We start from the raw sequence: 14,878 nt of genomic DNA on the forward strand, positions 1-14,878 counted from the left end.
TTAAAAAGTTTTTATTGGAAAAGAAGTCGCCTGATAAGTCAAGAAAACTGCTGTGTCATCTCTGACATTTGCCTGAACCCCGAACAGAATAAGCAATGTCCTATGTAGCCAAACTTCCTGCGTCCTGGAACGATAAACCTCCTCCTCGCAAAGTGGAAATTGACCTGAGCTCACCTGGTTTGGCAGTGTTTGAGTTGGAAAGACTCTTGTTCACTGGCAAAGCCATCATTAGCCATGCAGACGAAGTGTGGCCAAGGCTTTACATCGGTGACCAGTAAGTGACCTACTTCTCTCTTTTGAGAAAAAATGCAACAAGGTAGCATAACATTGTAACCCTCTCTTGTGTATGCTTCTTTACAAATATTCTTGTGTTGTGACTGAGAGTGTGAACATAGCCTTTACACAAATATCACCCAAGTCTAGACTTGGATTTAGTCCACATATGTGAAAGAGGAACTGAGCATAAATCAGATTTATATGCTGAATGTAATTTAAGATGAGACAAGTTGCGCTCCACATTGCGTAAACTACATCTCAGCTATGTGAGAGTTTCCACTTAGGAGGGCATGAAAGCGTGTCTCATGTTTCCTGACATATTCTGACTCGCATGTCTGAGATTATTTTCTAAATATCAATCCATCACTGTGAAATAAGCTGCATGCAAACGGCTCATCAGGACACACAAGCAAACTTGTTGTGTTTTTCAGAGAAAGTGCAGAGAACCAGGCTGATCTATCCATGCATCGAGTCACTCACATCCTGAATGCAGCTCACAGTAAACGCAGAGGGCAGCCAGATATCTATGGGGGCATGAGGATCACCTACATGGGCATCGAGGCTCATGACTCCTGTGGGTTTGACATGAGCGTCAACTTCCAGGCAGCAGCAGACTTTATCCACAGGGCTCTCCTCAAAGGAGGTGAGAGGAGGGGAAGAAAACTTTATCTAATGATTAAATTAGGTGTCTGTTTAGAAATAAATAATGTTTCTTTGGTTCTCAGGCAAAGTGTTGGTGCACTGTCATGTAGGAGTGAGCCGCTCTGCCACCCTGGTCCTGGCTTACCTGATGCTGAAGCAGAACCTGACCCTCGTGGAGGCGATTTGTGCCGTGAAAGATAACCGGGGCGTTATCCCCAATCGAGGTTTCCTCCGCCAGCTCATCAAACTGGACGGACAGCTCTTTGGAACACACTGAACCCTGTTTGATAGCATCACCGGTCAGCTTTCATGGGTCCAGAACAGATGGAAAGACGTGATAAAGATAGCTCAAGCACTACACAACAGAGGTTTTCAAATAGTGATGTGGGCCTTGCCAGGGGTATCCAAGCAGCTTTGGGGAGGTTATATAATATTAGAAAGAGTTTCCAGACCTTCTTAAAGGATGGGTTCTCCCTAAAATAAAAATTCAGTTATTATATAGTCACCCCAGTGCTGATGAAAAGTCTTCATAGAGTTTCGTAGTCTACAAAACATTTCTAAATCTTTAGAGCAAAACAGCATTGCAGCATTCTCCTAAACAACTGAAGTAGATGGGGACTTGTTTTATAATGTTAAAAAAAACTTTAAAAAGTAACAAAAAATGGCTCCATGCAGCTCTTCGGACGTAAACCAAGTCTCCTGGAGCTCCAAGATCCCAAATTGTTTTGAAAAGACATTATTTACACCCTTTTAAAGACGCAATCTGCACTGCAGCCGTTAAACTAAAAACCTTAACGCACATTGAGTCTGGGGGCACGAGCTTGAACGCTCGTCATGGGTGTAAATAACATCTTTTCAAATCAGTTTGGACTCTCAGGCCTCCCGGAGGACTTGGATTACGCCAGATGAGCTGTATGGAGCCAATTTATATTTTGTTGTTACGAGAATGCTGTCAGGCTGTTTTGTTGTGAGGCTCCAGAAATGTTTTGTGGACTAACTTTACTTGCAACGACTTTCCATCAGCACGGGGGTGAGTAGATAAAGAACTTTTCAAGGACTTTAAAGGCCTGATTCCCTCAAATTCAAGGACCTAGCACGACATAACATAAGATACAGATCATGGTTAATTACAATTACAACACTGGGAATGTTTGTAATGATAACTGGCTGGTTGTACAGAAGCTCAAAGACAACAACTAAAGAGAGTCAAAGGCTTGAATGTGTGAACTCTACTCAGTTGGGCTGCTGTGTGACAGTGATGCCAGGAAACTGCAGGAAATATTGAAATGGATACTTCAATACTTCAAAGGCAAACTTCAATTTCTATTCATTTACAGAATATATAAACTCAAGCATTTTTAATGACTCATGTCTATTTACAAGAAGGGATTCTCAAGGACCTGTGGGAGCTGAATCAGCTGTGACAGATAAGAAGATCACATCAAATAGCTGAGTGTGATTTGGTTAAAGAGATAGTTCAGAGATTCAGTAGTTTCATAGTTTTGGAGAATTTGACTCTTTTCCCCTGAGTCGGAAGCTAATAAATGCTTTAAGAAAGGTCTTTTTTTCATGTATTTGGTGTAGTCTGAAGTTTGAAGCAGCCTATCTTGGCTCAATTGTTGAATGTCTATGTGATCAGATAACATAACCATGATCCCGTCCTGGAATTGCTGCTAACTAAGAGGGTTAGGGGGCACCCTTATGCAAGCTTTGTGTAAGGAGAGGCCAACAGGCTCAGACTTTGAAAACCTCTGTTTTCTCTTTACTATTGTAATCTCACAAGGGGAAATTATTTTACACACACACACACACACACACACACACACACACACACACACACACACACACACACACACACACACACACACACACACACACAGGAGATGAGTCTTGCTCAAGGGCACCTCGGCAATGCTCAGGATGTGAACCAGCATTCTCCAGTACTAGTCAACATCATACTTTTTACTTAATACATTTTAAAGTTTTTGAAGGTTACAGTAAAAATGCATATACAGGAGCATTAATGGGTTTCTACTGTGTGTTACAATATAATACATAATATGAGCTGGAGACAGTGACTATCACTACTATGTTTCTGATCTTGTTGGTGAAACAAACGATATCAACTTGACTTTTTGCATTCGTCCTGTGCAGTCTCAGTTCGATGCCATGGTTAGACAGTAACCATTACACAGAACAAATGCAGGAGCAGATCAAATAAGAGGCTGATACAGAGAATAAACAAAGCCAAAGTTCAGTTGCTGTGATCAGTTTGTATAAAACAGGACATCCCCCTCTGTCCTGCCAGTGCTTCGCTGGATGTACAGTGAACCAGAAGAAGGTGAGTGGTTGTTTAAAAAGATGCTTTAGCAATAAATGTGATATTCACGTTAAACTACTCTGATCCAACTGTGATCCCTGGAATTGGAAAATCTTTACAAAAGAATTGTTTTTTTTAACAGTAAATGTTAATTCTTTAGTCTATATTTGCTCTTTTTATCATTTTAAAGGTTGAATGGGTGTGTTGTTGTAATTTCAGGAAATTCAAAGAAAAGACTGAAAACTTTATATAATTTTTTGTGCATTAAATATTAATGACCTAGAATGCACAATCAAATAGAAAAAAACATCTTTAGGGAAAATGTATTGAGTTTAAAGGCTCTCCTAAATATGAAAATTCAGTCATTATCTACTCACTCCCATGCTGATTGAAAGTTGAGTGAGGTTTTCTTGTCCACAAAACATTTCATGGGGACTTGTTCTAAAAGCGTTAGCACACACTGAATCTGAAGTGGGTGCACAAGCTTGAGCGTGCATCAAGGGTTTTGGTTGTTTTGACATTTTAAAACAAGTCCCCAGCTACTTCAGTTGTTATGGAGAATGTTGCAAAGCTGTTTTACTGAGAAGCTCCAGAATGTTTTTGTGGACTATGAAACTTCACCCGACCTCCCATTGACGAGTAAATAATGGCCTAGATTTTTTTTTTCTTTTTTGACAGCGTGGGTGTGATCAGATTTCATTGGCAGTGACTCAACAGCCCACCATCTTTTATCAGATTCTAGTTAAATGTTACTAAAACCTGACTGGTACATGGATGTGTGACATCAGCTTCTCTAAATTAGAACTTCCCACTTCAAAAATAATAATAAGTTCATTTGTTTGGCACTTGTCAAAACCAGTGTTTCAAAGTGCTTCACAACAAGCAATAAAACACATGGTAATAAAAGACAAAAATAACACCTAAAACCATAAAAAAAGCTGTAAAGATAAAAAAGTTAAAAAGCAATGGGTACATTCAAATAGAGTTGTGCAAGACTTAAGTGCAATGTTAAGAATAAAGTACAATAAAGAAACAATAAGCCTAAATTTAAACACCTTCATAGGAAGAATAAAACTGATGAGACGAGCAGGTAGAAAAATAAATAATGACTTCTGTGTGTAAAATAACCAAAACCGATCCAATGTTAGCCCATCACTCATAGTAAGAAGCCTTTCAGAGCCTTTAAAAACTGTCACATTTACTGTAACTGCTAGCAAAATCAATATTTGCAACAGCAAACATTTTGCAACCCAGATGAATAATTCACTGTTAACCTTTTGTCATAGTTCACAATGATGCATGCAGCCCTGGGTATCTGGATCTTGTCGGCAGTGATTTGCGTGGGTAGAGGTCATGCCATCGTCAAACATCAGGCAGACCAGGACACTGAGGTTGACAGCACGGCCAACACTGTCTCACTGGTGAACGCAGCAAACAAAGAGTTTGTCTTCCATCTGTACAGGAAGTTAGCAGCTCATGCTGACTCGCAAGGCAAGAATATCTTCTACTCCCCATTTAGTGTGTCTACTGCCTTGGCTGCCTTGTCTGTAGGAGCTCGGGGGGAGACCCACCGGCAGCTTTTCAGCGGTCTGGGTTACAACAACACCCTACTGACGCAGGAAAATGTAAATCAGGCCTTTCAGATGCTCCTAGATAGGGCAAACAAGACAACTCATGACTTCATCAGTGCTGGGACTGCTGTATTCATGGACAACACATTCAAGCCTCAGCCTGAGTTCCTGGAGGCCTTGAAGCAGTCCTACCTTGCAGATGGGTTCAGTGTTGACTTCACCAAAACCACAGACAGTGCAGATACCATCAATGAGTATGTGAAGGAGAAGACCAACGGGAAGATAGACAAGCTGGTCAGTGATCTGGATCCAAGCACAGTCATGTATCTCATCAGTTACATCTACTTCAAAGGTAAAAGGTAGCATGAAACGAAATACAGTTTGTCGACTCAGTTTGATGTTAAACCTTTAAAGGTGCAATATGTAAGAATTATTCACATGTTGAATTCATACTCCAAACAAAACAAATGGGGGGCATCATATCAAAGTAACCACTAACTGCTGTCAGCTGCCATTATCTAGTTAGCTCAGTTAGTTGTGCAGCTAGCAGTCCAGGCTGGAATTTCCAAGCACTAAAGACGTGTTGGTGTTTAGGCCGAAGATAAACTTGTTTTTAACAAAGTGTTAAGCTATGCTTCAAGGAACATATACTGTTGATGATTTTGGTTAATTTTTGCATTTTAAAATCTTACATATTGCACTTTTAAGTTTAATGTATCCGCCATGAGCTGTGCTTTGATTCTGCTCATCTCCATCAAACAGGAAAGTGGGCTAACCCATTTGATCCCGAGCTCACCAAGGAGGACATGTTCAATGTGGATGAGAACACCAAGGTTCAAAGTTGCTTCATCGATTCAGAGGGGATTTGGGTTGCAATACTTATGCATCATCACAAATCCTTCATGTTTAAATAATCATTTTTCAGATTCCAGTCCAGATGATGAACATGGAGGAGGAACTTCATTCTTATTACGACCAGGGGATTAACACAACAGTCCTCCACCTTCCCTTCAACAACTCCTACTCCATGCTGCTGTTGCTGCCAGACGATATGGCAATGCTGGAGAATGACATTTCCAGAGGTCATGTCACCAAATGGTTAAAATGGATGAGGCCCAGGTTGGGAGAGTCTAAAATCATCCTTAAATTCTTGGTTTCTAATATAGAAACTTTGCATAAACTACTCAGCTATGTCCTGTCAGTTCAATCACTGTATGTTGGTCTATTTCCCAATTTTCTTTCAGGACATATAATGTATTTGTTCCAAAGTTCTCCATCAAGACCTCCTACTCACTGAGTGATGTGTTGACTGGAATGGGAATGACAGACATGTTTGGTGATCATGCAGACTTGAGCGGCATTGCAGAGGGGCAAAAACTGGTAGTCTCAGAGGTAAGGGTAACATATGTTATTGCACACAGTTCCTTCCCTATATTCCATCCCCTGTTAACTTCCCTCTGCCTCCATTTCTCCGTAGGTTGTGCACCAGGCTACTTTGGATGTTGATGAGGCTGGAGCCACCGCTGCAGCTGCTACTGGCATCGGCATCACGCTCCTCTCCTTCCGCCACATCCCTGTCTTGAAATTCAATCGTCCATTTATGGTCATCATCACTGAACGCGACACAGAAAACATACTCTTCATGGGCAAGATTCTGAACCCAAAGATGGAATAAACACTTTGTGTTTACAGAAGCACAGCTGTTGCATCACATATAAAGTTCTCAGAAAAACACTGGTCCTGTGGTCTCATGCTTTACTATTGTTACAGTTTCAATGTTCATTAGCGTTTTTTTAATTCATTTTTGAAGCTAACACTGGGTCATCTCAGCAGCAAAACATTGATATATTCCTCTTAAAAGATATGACTAAACAGTTTCATATACCAACCCTTTTTTCTGAGATGTTGTGTAATATATGTGAGCATGGGCGATATAGCCTACAAACAGGCTGTTTCATGACAAAAATTAAATGTTTTATCAGCCCGAATGTAACGCAATGTAGAGTGTAAAGTATGACCAACTGCTTATTCATTACTTAAATCAAACAGCCAAGGGCAACCACATTAGAATTGGAGTTAGTTATTGATTAGTTAGTTCAAAATAAAGCAGCCCAATACAATCTAAAATAATGATAATGTTACTTGTGTAGTTAGTGTAACTGCTTTAATTATAATTTGAAAAAATATGGGACATACTAGAGTAGCAATATAGAAGTTTTCTGAACCAATCAGAAGAGAGGGAGGAACTGCAACAATTATGACAACAGTTTGGAAAATCCAATGCAGTGCCTTTTCAATCATTACAAATTAGAATGATGAGTACTATAGCATATACTTTGTGTTCAACCATAGTATTAGTATAATCTGCAGTGAGTATGGTTATATTATCTTATATTATTTTCTTCATTTATTTAGTTGTGTTCAACTAGCTGCAGTCTAATCATCTGACTGTAGGCGGCAGCAAAGCGCCGCGTCGAGTCGGCTTAGCTGGAATTAATAGATCCCACGAAGAAGAACTATGCCGCGTTATGATTGGATGGCTGGGAAATTGTTTCAGACATGGCCGAAACAGCAGGAGAAGGAGCGAAAGGAGGACCATTTTTTCACAAAGAGAGAATAAAATACAGCCCCGAGGAGGAGGCCAGGCTGGAAAGGCAGCATTTCTGGAGAATAATCGATGCTTTTAGATTTTACAGGTATAATATCGATGTTTGAAATAAAAGCCCGAGCCAGGCAACGTTAGTTTTTGTGTCAACATACGATGTTAGCGTATATAACTAGCAAAAGAAAGATAGCGTTAAGTCAGTTTGGAGGGAAAACTGCTCACTGAGATAGCTCATCTTTATTCAAGCGTTGATTTATTCATCCTACTGTTAAATCATCTTCTATTTATTCCGCTTCTTGTGGCATTTATTAGCTAATCGTGTGACTTTAGCTCCACTCATGTCATATCACCACTTCTACTCCATGATCCACCCTTTCCACCCCTAACACACTCACAAGTTAAAAACTAAACAGAGAAATTTTGTGATGTAATCTCACTTGAAGATGATACAGATAATATAGGAACCATTTAGAACAGAGTAACTAGTGTTACCAGGGCTTCATACGCATGTTCCATATCAAAATAACACTTCTCCAGCCTATTATGTTGCCAGAAGATTTAGGCTAGGCACTGTACCCTCAATAAACGGCATTTTATTGAAGCTACAATGCTAAAACAGTGCAATGTTATTCAGTAACTTTAAATAATTGTATACTTTCAACCCCTACAGTAACAGAAGGGAGGACTAAGGAACAGAAGAACTGAAGTCCATTGACTTTGATTTTGTGGTTGTTAGATGTAGTAAAACACTGTTTAACAAATAAATATAAATAGTCAATTAAAACTAGTAATCATGCATTATAAGAATCTCATGAATTGAAAAAAGTGTAATAATTGAGCTATAATAGCATCTGTACAGTCTAGCGTATTCACTTTGACCTTGGAAATGACATTGACGGTGTTGATAAATGTATGTATGTTTACATTGTTATGATAACTACGAAAGCACAACTAATATATCAGTTGGTTGATATTGGCCTATCAAAGATAAATAGGTATCAGCGGAAATTGTTGTTGTATATTAATTGTTTTTAAATGGACTATAAAGCTAAAAAGATGCTTGGTATAGGTTTTTATTATTAAATGCCCAATGAAAACGTTTTCAGTTCAGTTGTTCAACTGTAAAATATCCTGCTACCATTACGTATGTATCTGTAGTGTTTGATAACCACATTTGAGGGATCTTGCAAAAAATGTGCGTTTATGTATATATATTATGTGTATGTAGAATATCATCCGATATTTCTTTATCGTATTTTTTACTGCCCAGTATCGGCCCCAAAAATCCAGTATTGGTTGGGCTCTATTCTCAGAAGACTGATTTGGTACTGTTATAAGGCACTTGGGGCAGTACTGTTTCGCTGGCTTGGATGTACAGGTGTAGTCAGCAGCTCTGCGTAGGAGTGTGCGTTCAGTTGCACATGATAGCCAACTTATTGCCTTGCTTTCGAAGAGAATCAAAGCTCGCTCTCTCACACAGTGATAAAAAACACTGGAAAAACATTCTGCTTGTGTAATAAATGTGTTTTTTCAGAAGTTCTGAAAACCGAAAAGGACCAGTAGCGTGGAAACACAAATATTTATCCATACTTTTTCTTTTTTTCCCCACTTATGAAGACCTGGAAATTATACTGAAATAAATTGCATAAAATTCCATACCATTCCTTACTGTGTAGGAAGCCTGTTTATCCCTCTGTGGACCCCTGACTTGAACCCTCGTGTCTTTTCTTGTCAGGGTCCATGTTGGGGAGCAGGTCAAGCGTGCTGAGCGTCAGTTTCGAAGCCTGCCGCGGCACCACCAGGATTTGCTGCCAGATGTTTTGTCCAACCTCTCCCAGATCAGCCAGTGTGCGGACCACAACCAGGAGTTGCTGCAGGCCATTGTTCACAACAGCCTCCACATGTTTGAGAACATCGAGTATGGCGAGAGGGTAAGGCTTGACTCACACTAGGCAGTCTATTGTATGTAATGGTATACACACAGGTTGTATTTGAGTTGTTTTTTTTTCTTTTATTCAGTGAGTTTTGCTAAAGATGTTGTGTCTTCATTCAATGTCCAGGAGAATTCGCAGAAAGTACGCCCATCCACTACGTTTGACATGGACAAGCTGAAGTCCACCATAAAGCAGTTTGTTAGAGACTGGAGTGAGGTGGGCCGGGCTGAGAGGGATTCCTGCTACCAGCCCATCATCCATGAGATTCAAAGACTCTTCCCGAGTGACAAATAGTATGAGACATATGTTCACCCACACAAACACCTGCATGCATGCCAAGAAAACGACACATAAAGATATGTGGATACTAAACCATATAGTCACCGTTTCCCTGTGCTGTGCTATCATAACAACGTTTAATAATTCTGACAATGTGACTTACTACTTGTTTTCCATGTGATATGTGCATTTTGTACATTTTATTATGTCAGTGATGTGTCTAAGGTGAGCGTGCTGGTTCCGGGTGCTGGTCTCGGCCGTCTAGCCTGGGAGATCGCTCGGCTGGGTTATATCTGCCAGGGCAATGAATGGAGCTTCTTCATGCTCTTCTCTTCAAACTTTGTTCTGAATAGGTACATCTCATACTGACACTAACACTCCTGTTAATCCAGCTTTTTTACATAACACCTTTCTAAGCATACATTCCTGCAGGATATCTCAAACTTAATTCTATGTCTAGTATGTGTCATTGATCACAAATTAAATCAGAATACACAATTAATTTGTTTTGCAGTACAAGTCTGACCTCATACTCCATCAGAATTCATCCATCCTCTACCTGTCCTAATAAATTTTGACTGCTCCTTTCAGGTGTGAACAGTTGAACTCTCTGACTGTGTACCCCTGGATCCACCAGTACAGCAACAACAAGAAATCCTCTGACCAAACGCGACCAGTCAGTTTCCCTGATGTCAACCCTCAGAGCTTACCACTAGATGCAGACTTCTCCATGGTAGCAGGGGACTTTGTGGAAGTCTACTCTGAACCAGGTCAGTAAACGCTGTGTGGATCTTTCATCTTTGTAGTGTAGACTGCATAACACCTAGAGGGGAAATGTGTCAGTGACGACTTGAGGCAACTTTGCTTATACATTAGTTCCTCCAGGAATTTGCAATCATGCAATTGAAAGAATTAGCATTTTTTCCCCCTTTTACCCTTAAAATGTCTGTTTTGTCCGTCCCTTACAAGCCCCTGAAATGTGATTATTTCTGGCTGTGATAATCACAGAAAACCTTTGTGATTATGTTGAGGCTTTATTAAGGATACTCATTTTACTTGAATTGATTGTTGACATTAACTCTAAAGATTAAATATGAACTTACCAACAGATGTGCAAATAAGACTCCTTACTTCAGACTTCAAGAATGGATTACAGATCATACACTGTTTTCAAATACAGATGATCTCCATCAGGTGAAAAGTGTACACCATTACATTGTAAGAAGCTCCTATTTAAGTTAACCCAGAATACAAGGAATCATTTTGATGTGAATGTACTGTAAATGATGAATAATTGATCACTGGTGCATTGTGTAGGATTAAGGAGACTCTATCAGCAGAAATAGAATATATTAGTTATAATTATGTTGTCATTAGTGTATAATAACCTTAAATTAAGAATTGTGTTGTTTTCACTACCTTATTGTCAGCCTTTTATATCTACAGAGGGAGCAGGTCCTCTTACATGGAGTCCATCATGTTTCTACAGTTGCCAGAATCGACAACCATATATTGGCTGTAGAGAGGGACTTTGTGTTTTTTGCCCTTTTAACATTCACCATAGGGAAGGGTGAGAAGAGGAGTAATCACTTGGTTGTAATCTGCAACCAGTCCACTAGATGTTGCTAGGTCCTACACGCTGGACCTTTTAATAATATTAATCAAACGTGATCATGTTGTAATATATTTTCTATTTCGGCCAGATTCCTGGGACTGTGTGGCTACCTGCTTCTTCATTGACACAGCTCATAATGTCATAGAGTATGTGGAAACTATCTGGAAGATTCTGAAGCCCGGTGGAGTGTGGATCAACCTCGGTAAGTCAGCTTTAGGAAAAAAATGTATTTATTTATATTTAAATCCTTGGGGCAATCAAAATGCCTTCCATGAGTGGATCACATGCTGTTGGAACTGTTAAGTTAAAAGGTTAAAATGTTCAATTACACCAACTGTTAGACCTGTAAGTACAAGAGAAATATCGCAAAATATTTTGCAACAGCAATAAATTACAAATGTTTTAAGAAATTTAACCTAACATACATTTAACACCGTTCAACACATTTTTGTAATTATTATGCTGTCAACTTTGCTATTTGTCTCCTTGATGTTCCCACTTTGACTCGACAACCTATAGAATATTTTTGCAGCTAGTTCTATTAATATTTTAATAAGATCAAACATCAGTGTATCAGAGTACATTGTTGCAACCAAACGAAATTACACAACCTGACAACAAAATGTCCCATGAATAGGATGTACAAAAGTGTTACAGGTATTTGGGGTAAATTTTTAGTCAAAGGAAAGAACAATTGTATGACTTGGTCTTATGACCAAGTAGATCAAGAAAAAGATTTAAAAGTGATCTTTTTGAGTAAACTAACCTCAAAGTTTAAATCTTCATTGTTTCAGGTCCACTGCTGTACCACTTTGAGAACATGGCCAATGAGCTCTCAGTTGAACTGAGCTATGAAGACATTCGGACAGCAATTGTCAAGTTTGGCTTCCACATAGAGGTAAGCCAAATTTGGATTCATAATCATGTCTTTACATAATGTTTGTCTTCAGAAATCTTGTTCCAGCTGTGAAAGTGTCTTTTATATTTCTCCTGCAGATGGAGAAAGAGTCGGTCCAGACCACCTACACGGAGAACGAATGCTCAATGTTAAGATACGTTTACGACTGTGTCTTCTTCGTGGCACGAAAACCTGCGGATGTGCACTTTAACTGTCAAGAAGACGACCAACAACAGATTTCTCCACCGGCTGCTAAGTCACCACGGCGAGAAGGCACCGACAGCCTTACGTGACATAAACGTTGAACTCAGGACTATATGAAGATTAAACTGACAAAAAGAAAATGGACACTGGAGAAAAAATTCAGTGGACATGAATTTTCTTTTTGCCATATATATTTTTTATCATGCATCTCATTGAGAAACGTGCCCTGTTTTGTTTTCTTGGACAGGCTGAGCACCAAACTCAAACTGTAGAATGTAATATGAAATATTGCAGTACTATGTCATGAATATCATCTGAAAAGTACACTGCATATCTTGATACTGGGGTTGAGATGAGTTGGTTGCCATGACGAGTACATTTCTTTTAACTGCTGTCTTACTAACTCTCATCTTTATTGACTTAAACTGCCCGACAGTTTGTTTCCGAAACAACTTTGCTTTTGAAATCTATTTATTTTTTCAAATATGCTGCCAACAACTGTCTACTCAATTTTCCATTTATTATCAGTCAAAACTGAAAATGTAATCACGACATGTTTCAGCTTTTACAGTTACAGATGACTTTCAACAACTTTTTGGTTTTCTAATCACACTTTGGAATAAAGCCACATTTTAAAAAAATATTAGTCTCGAGAGTTGTATTATTTTAGGGTTGATATGATTTTAACAGAAAAATAAAAACCAAATACAGCCACTTTTAGTTATTAATCCTCCTCCTGTCACATGTCACAAATGGTTGCAGTGAAAAGGGTATTTTTAGAGCCCTAAAGATACACAATCAGATTAAATAAGAATAATTGCATGAGAACCCAAATATTCACATGCTGAAATGTGCTAAAGTTGTGGCTCAAAATTCAGTGTGTGATGTATGAATGTAAGCTTTAAAATCAAGTGTTTTATGTTAGTTTTGTAACAGGTACACCAGTCAACCCTGTGTGGTCATCTGTATAACGTGATATAAATATAACAACTTCAATAGCCTGATGAAGGTCTTAAAGCTTGATTTTGACACCAATTGCACCACATTTTAATAGTTTTCTTTTTTAAAGTAATGTATCCTGCCAGTGGATACTAGTCCCTAACCCTAACCCTAACTTCTTTTTAAAATCTAAATGTGAAATTATTGGTTATCTTTTCAGTCAGTCAGTCGGCCATGAGAAGTAGGTAATTATCGGTTATCAATATCTGCTAAAAAAAAACATATTTTGATTCCATAGTAGTTACATCTTAAAAGAAGAAAAAAAACACGGTAGTGTTTTACAGTCATTTTCCTGTTACGGCTGGGCACTATATTGATATTAAATGTATTGTGAAATCTAAGACTATATTATATTGTGTTATGGCACAAGTGTTCCCTGGTTTTGAAGGCAGCATTACAGTAAACTGAACTGAAATTACCAGTCTGTACCTAGCATCTACTGAGATATATATCTTTTATTGGCATATAGCTTATAAATATTGTGATATTATTTCAAGGCTATATCACCCAGCCCTAAATTTTGTATTTTTAGACTCAGTATAGTATACATTTGACCATGTTTTAGTCAACAAAATCACATTAAATTAAAGACCAAGTATTCGCACACCAGAATTTTAGTCCTGGAAGTGTGGAGGCCTGGAAACAACATTTAGGAATACATGTTGGGGAGTCACATCTACAGACAAAAATGGATAAACAGTATAGGGAAAATCCTAATCATGAACATGGTCAACATTTTCTGAATTGGACTCATGACCTCTCAGTGTTTCTAAAATCCTGCCCTGATCACTATAATCTGATCCGGATGAAGTAAAAGCACGGACCAGTCTGAACGCTGTGTTCCGTAAATGTTACATAAACAATCTTATTCTTTATTATTTGTATGAAAGCACATCCAATACACTGTGGATTCATTTCAGAATAAACATGCCCTAAATGTCTGGATTCTTCCCTTTCTGAACAATACCATCCAAAACACATGAACTGCTAAGAAAATATAAAGTAATTCATGGAGCATGAGTTCCTGTCATCTCACCATGGATGCAAAATTGTCTTTTTAATCTAATTATGGCAGTAAAATAAGTCCAACTGTTTCAGTGAAATATAAATAAATATTAATATGTGATGAGAGGAAGAGAATCCTGCTGTCTCAAGTTTATTATTAAGTTACTAACTGTGAACTCCGCAGGAAGAATTTAGTAGCTATACTTGTCATAATCATGAAGTTATCAGGGACTACTTAACTACTCAGTATTATGTCTCACTTCACTTAGTAATAGTATTACTACAAGTAAAGTAATTGGTATGAATGAGTACTCACTAGTTTGTGCCACACAGCAGCTGGTTCAGAGTTAATCAGGAGGAACGACTTATGAAGAAACTGATCAGTGTGGATTCACAGTACTCATCATCAGCCTACATAAGGATTCATTATTATAGTACCTCCCGGTCTGTTGTCTAGTAACTAATCAGTATCTACTATATATTCCTTGAATTTAATCAGGAATGACTCATTAATGAGTCATTAATTATCA

General features: G+C 38.5%; 3 protein-coding genes across 3 annotated transcripts; all 3 read left to right on the top strand.

Moving 5' to 3' along the window:
• The first annotated feature begins 65 nt into the window (after positions 1 to 65).
• Positions 66 to 1,331, top strand: LOC140996596 (dual specificity protein phosphatase 26-like). The gene is made up of 3 exons (XM_073467032.1): positions 66 to 274; positions 708 to 919; positions 1,002 to 1,331. The coding sequence occupies exons 1-3, from the start codon at positions 96 to 98 to the stop codon at positions 1,193 to 1,195; spliced, it is 585 nt and encodes a 194-aa protein (XP_073323133.1). The 5' UTR covers positions 66 to 95; the 3' UTR covers positions 1,196 to 1,331.
• Positions 1,332 to 3,228: 1,897 nt separating this feature from the next.
• On the top strand, positions 3,229 to 6,543 carry LOC140995427 (alpha-1-antitrypsin-like protein CM55-MS). Its single transcript, XM_073465417.1, has 6 exons — positions 3,229 to 3,259; positions 4,525 to 5,161; positions 5,572 to 5,642; positions 5,735 to 5,928; positions 6,054 to 6,201; positions 6,287 to 6,543. The coding sequence occupies exons 2-6, from the start codon at positions 4,531 to 4,533 to the stop codon at positions 6,482 to 6,484; spliced, it is 1,242 nt and encodes a 413-aa protein (XP_073321518.1). The 5' UTR covers positions 3,229 to 3,259; positions 4,525 to 4,530; the 3' UTR covers positions 6,485 to 6,543.
• Positions 6,544 to 7,314: 771 nt separating this feature from the next.
• carnmt1 (carnosine N-methyltransferase 1) lies at positions 7,315 to 12,999 on the top strand. The gene is made up of 8 exons (XM_073466171.1): positions 7,315 to 7,505; positions 9,150 to 9,345; positions 9,475 to 9,641; positions 9,840 to 9,980; positions 10,219 to 10,397; positions 11,331 to 11,444; positions 12,037 to 12,140; positions 12,239 to 12,999. The coding sequence occupies exons 1-8, from the start codon at positions 7,369 to 7,371 to the stop codon at positions 12,431 to 12,433; spliced, it is 1,233 nt and encodes a 410-aa protein (XP_073322272.1). The 5' UTR covers positions 7,315 to 7,368; the 3' UTR covers positions 12,434 to 12,999.
• The last annotated feature ends 1,879 nt before the right edge of the window (positions 13,000 to 14,878 follow it).

The sequence above is a fragment of the Pagrus major genome, chromosome 5 (assembly GCF_040436345.1).
Source record: "Pagrus major chromosome 5, Pma_NU_1.0".
In the NCBI taxonomy this organism is placed as follows: domain Eukaryota; kingdom Metazoa; phylum Chordata; class Actinopteri; order Spariformes; family Sparidae; genus Pagrus; species Pagrus major.